The 1,428-nt window shown below is 75.0% G+C and overlaps 1 protein-coding gene across 1 annotated transcript in view; it reads left to right on the forward strand.

Moving 5' to 3' along the window:
* Window positions 1-1,428, forward strand: part of CHLNCDRAFT_134867 (hypothetical protein) — a gene marked incomplete at both ends in the record, with an annotated part of 3,665 nt that overhangs the window by 1,014 nt on the left and 1,223 nt on the right. Inside the window, 4 exons of the mRNA XM_005846878.1 lie at window positions 26-202; window positions 476-604; window positions 831-962; window positions 1,118-1,271. Of these exons, the coding sequence (XP_005846940.1) occupies window positions 26-202; window positions 476-604; window positions 831-962; window positions 1,118-1,271 (592 nt within the window). The remainder of the gene's footprint in view (window positions 1-25; window positions 203-475; window positions 605-830; window positions 963-1,117; window positions 1,272-1,428) is intronic.

Below are 1,428 nucleotides of genomic sequence, written 5' to 3' on the forward strand. Positions count from 1 at the left end.
GATCCCGCCGACCACCCTGCGCCAGGTCAAGCGCTCCAACTGGAGCCCGCCCACCGACTCTGGGCTGTGGGCGGTGGCCGACCGCGTGCGGGGGCGGCTGCTGGGGGAGCTGCACGGCGCGGTGCGGGAGCGGCTGGATGCTGAGCTGGCCTTCTTCGACGAAGTCACCGCCGTGTCGGGCAAGCTGTACCCGGTGCCCAAGGTGGGGGTGCGGGGTGGTGCGGTGTGGTGGTGGGGGCTGGTGGCGAGGTGGGGGCGTGGCCTGGCGGGCGAGGGGTGAGTGTGGGGCAGGGGCAGCTGGGGCTGTGGTGGTGTGGCGCGGCCTGGCCTGGCGGCGGGGGAGGGGTGAGTGTGGGGCGGGGGCAGCTGGGGCTGTGCCGTGGCGCGTGCCTCCGCCTGGCGGCGCTGTGCAGCGGGCCACGTGCCGTGGGTTGCCCAGTGGCCCGCGTCCGCCTGCCCTGCCGCCTGCCCGCAGGACGAGCGCAAGGCGGCCGCCGTCAAGTTTCTGGAGGGGATTGAGGTGCCGCGCCAGGACCTGTACATACCCACCAACCCAGACTGCCGCGTGCTGGCGCTGATCCCGGAGAGCGCAGCGCCCATGCAGGTGACCGCCCGCCTGCCTGGCCGGGACATGGCGCGGCGGCGGCGCTTCCCTGTGGCGAGCCGGGGGGCGCCTCCCCTGCAGGCTGTCGGGGTGTGACACAGCCCGACAAGCGCCGCGCTGCTGGCCCCGGCCAGGCGGCACGCGGCCCCACCTCGGGCTCAGCCCCGCCCCGCCTCCGTGACCCCACCCCCTCTGCTGTTGCCCCCTCCCCCTCCTCCTGCCGCAGAGCGCCGCCAAGTGCCCCATCCTGGCTGCCTTCCGGTGCGAGCAGGCTGACGATCTGGGCAGGCGGGAGAAGGTGCAGGCCTGCATCTTCAAAGTAGGGGACGACTGCAGGCAGGATGTGCTGGCGCTGCAGGTGGGCGGCGGCGCCGGCGCTGCCTGGCGCCCCAAACCTGCCCCCTCCCGCATGTGCTTGCTCGCTGCAGCGGCGCTTGCTGCAGACGCCTGGCAGGCGCCCCTGCTCCCGCCCCCCACCCACTGCCTGCCTCCCTGCGCCCGCCGCCCTGCCAGGTGATGCGGCTGCTCAAGGGGGCGTTTGACCGGGCGGGCCTGCCGCTGTACCTGGCGCCGTATGGCGTGGTGCCCACCGGCCACGAGCAGGGCATCATTGAGGTCATCCCGCAGGCCAAGAGCAGGGCGCAGCTGGTGAGCGGGGCGGGCGTGTGTGTGGGGGGTGGCTGTGGGGTGGCTGTGGCGGATGCTCATCGGGCCAGCCGCTCGCCGTCGGGCCGCCCTGCCAGACGCGTGCCGCGCAAACCGCGCCCCGACCCCCGGACCGCACCCGCCCCACCTCTGCCACGCCCTGCCGCCACCGCCCCACC

Source organism: Chlorella variabilis, assembly GCF_000147415.1.
Source record: "Chlorella variabilis unplaced genomic scaffold CHLNCscaffold_12, whole genome shotgun sequence".
Lineage (NCBI taxonomy): Eukaryota > Viridiplantae > Chlorophyta > Trebouxiophyceae > Chlorellales > Chlorellaceae > Chlorella > Chlorella variabilis.